Source organism: Rhopalosiphum maidis, chromosome 1 (assembly GCF_003676215.2).
Source record: "Rhopalosiphum maidis isolate BTI-1 chromosome 1, ASM367621v3, whole genome shotgun sequence".
In the NCBI taxonomy this organism is placed as follows: domain Eukaryota; kingdom Metazoa; phylum Arthropoda; class Insecta; order Hemiptera; family Aphididae; genus Rhopalosiphum; species Rhopalosiphum maidis.
This window is the reverse complement of record NC_040877.1, coordinates 2783266-2786113: the sequence shown is the minus strand read 5'-3', so window position 1 is coordinate 2786113 and position 2848 is coordinate 2783266. Positions and strand designations below refer to the sequence as shown.

The 2848-nt window shown below is 29.7% G+C and overlaps 1 protein-coding gene across 1 annotated transcript; it reads right to left on the bottom strand.

Annotated features, from left to right (window-relative positions):
• Positions 1–691: 691 nt before the first annotated feature.
• LOC113554498 lies at positions 692–2364 on the bottom strand. The gene is made up of 6 exons (XM_026958412.1): positions 2226–2364; positions 1537–1999; positions 1410–1466; positions 1203–1343; positions 830–981; positions 692–756 (listed from the first exon to the last, which is right to left on the bottom strand). The coding sequence occupies exons 1-6, from the start codon at positions 2362–2364 to the stop codon at positions 692–694; spliced, it is 1017 nt and encodes a 338-aa protein (XP_026814213.1).
• Between the last annotated feature and the right edge of the window lie 484 nt (positions 2365–2848).

Here is a 2848-nt window from a genome sequence, read left to right as displayed (position 1 = left end):
TACATTTATCTATTTTTACTGGTCTGTGGTATTAAAGAAAAATGTTACTACTAATGTATTAATGTTATGTTATATTCCGGCGATGTTGCTGTGATTAAGTCCTCGACGAGCAATCGACTTACACGATAGGATAATAGCCTCTAGTGAAGCACTATAACTATTCATTCTAATATACGTTAAGAATTCTGATCCTAAATATATGGCTCCTAGCAATGGCGAACGGGAATGTGTTGTTCATAGTAGCCTATTATTCTAATGCCTAGTAAGACATTTCAATAATAAAATTCATATATTATAATATACGCCTTACGTAAAATGTTTTTTAGAAGTCAATAAAACTTAATTTTGCAATGAAATACATAAATATTATTTTATTCATTTTTCAAGTAGCAAAAACCTCTCAATAATAATAGCGGACAATTCATATGTCCCCGTAAGTGTCCGCTATTCAGAAATTTCACTGTATCGAATTTCCTCCGTAGTAGAAATTACATTGTTCAACCTTTGATATCAATTCTAACACGTATTATATCATATTATATTAAAATTAATAGTTTCTAATAATATATTAACAAACTGTTTATTGTTGGGTTTAATTTCTACAATAACGATGTTTAACAATTACCTTGATAAAATATCAAAGGTAATAGACATTAATTAGTTTGGGTCTATCTACCATTATATTATGGAACTATCTTACTCGGTTTTTGCAATCCTCTTCTTCAACTTTTGCACATTCTGCATCCATACATTTAGCTGCAAAAATAAATCAAATTTTTAAGACAAATGTTTTTAATTTTATATAAAATAATAAGTTCAGAATTCATACCATTTTCTTCAGCACAGTCCATTTTTCTAACAATTCCTTCTAATAATACAGGATTTACTAACAAACGGAAATTATGTGGGTACAGTTTATCGAACGACCTAATCATTTCCTCGTCTATGTCCAATTGTGTTCTTTCATGTTCGTGAATAAACCTGCAGAAATCAAAAACCATGTCAGTCTCATTGCTAGACTAATAAAACAGTATTTCTAATTTATGTATTTTTTATTCTAAAACATACAGTACACATTATAATATATGCATTAATCCTATTCAATTTTCGTTTAATTTATGCTTAAAAATTAAGATAAAATATTATTCAGGAACACATTACGTCACTGCGATCAATGAGTGTTGAGAGTAAATTATATTTACCAATCGATACACAAATCGGAACCAGGTATAGTGTCGCCTGTTAATAAACTGTTTTCGTTCCACTTGAAATTCGTCGTTATATTGAACATTTCTTGATATGTGTCAAGTATTTTGCAAAAGTCTCTTTTTTGTTCGAGTTTGCTGTGGGTCAATATATTTTATAAATATTTATGTAATTGCTTTTTTTTATGTTTGTCGTTTACTTACCTCCCTATAATGCTCAACGATGACAGTTTTTTAATTAGCGACGAGCTTGTCTTCCTTCTATGGATTAAAAAATAACAAATAATTATTGTTGATTATTAATATCAATATTTATGGTTATATTATATACTTAGAAGTAATTTTGGGGGGTGCCACATGAATTCCGGCTAAAGACCTTTCCCAATCCAATGGTATTGCATGGACAGCATTATCGGGTGGAATTGATAATGACTTGTGTTTGAAAAACCACTCATATAGTGGTTCGTCGGACTGAGCGTAATAACATTGAAGCCCTGCGTTTGGTATTTTCTGATAGGCTGCAAACTGACGCTTATCATCCGACACGGCAGTTACGATTGGCGGGTTTAAGACGGTCGGTCGACAAGACGGATCGCCGTTGTAGAAAATGTTTCTGGCGTTTACGATCCATTCGCCTTCCAGCGGTTCGATGACGGCTGGTGGGTAATCGTTGAAAGGGCAAACCGGAACTGGATGATTAAGTCCCATGACAAGCAACTTGACGTAGTCGTATTTAACCGTGGCGTTTGAATGTCTCCTCAGCGCTTTCAGCCAACTCGAATATTTTGACTTAGCTATCATTGAAACGAATGCCAAAATATTAAAAAAAATAAGGATCATAATATTACATGTCTAATACAAAAAATAATAATAGTAATAACTTTTAAAAATTATAACTTGTATTAGGTAATTACGATTTATTAGTCTAATAAATTAAATACATTAAATTAAAACTCTTACAGTTTACTAAAGTTAAACTATTTTGGTTGAAAATAATTATTTATTCTTCGTTTTACTTACCATCCATGTCGTCTTTCCTAAGTATTACTAATTTAACTATTCGAGCATAAAATTCAAACATGTCAGCTAAATTGGGGGTTCCCTTTGATGTCGAACTGACGTTTTTTATGGAATTACTTTTTTTAATGATTTTTGACATTTTTATGAGTTAATTGTGTGTATGATCAAATTATTATATTATAAATTTTTATAAATTTCAGAATAAAATAAAATTTGATAACGGTTTGTAAATAGTTTAAATCATTAACAACATATGTTACCTTGGTGATTCATCATAGGCAATTAAATATTATTTTAAAAATGGATTATTTACCGTAATGTTTTTTTTTAGCTTACATTTTAGTTATGTTGAAAAACTTAGCATAATTTTTAATTATGAATAAATTTGATTGAATGTTGGGGATACATAGTTGGTTGAATAGTAAATAAATTGTGTTTGTTTTTCATCTGGTTATGTACACTCTGTCATTCAGGAAAATTGAAATGTCGCTAAAAAATATATACCAAACCTCACCGAACTTGCTGCGTTCATTTAGCATAAATCTTTTTCAAATTTATATTATATAGAATTATTTAAATAATTTTAAATGTATACGTGAAACGCATGAAATTAAAAATAAACA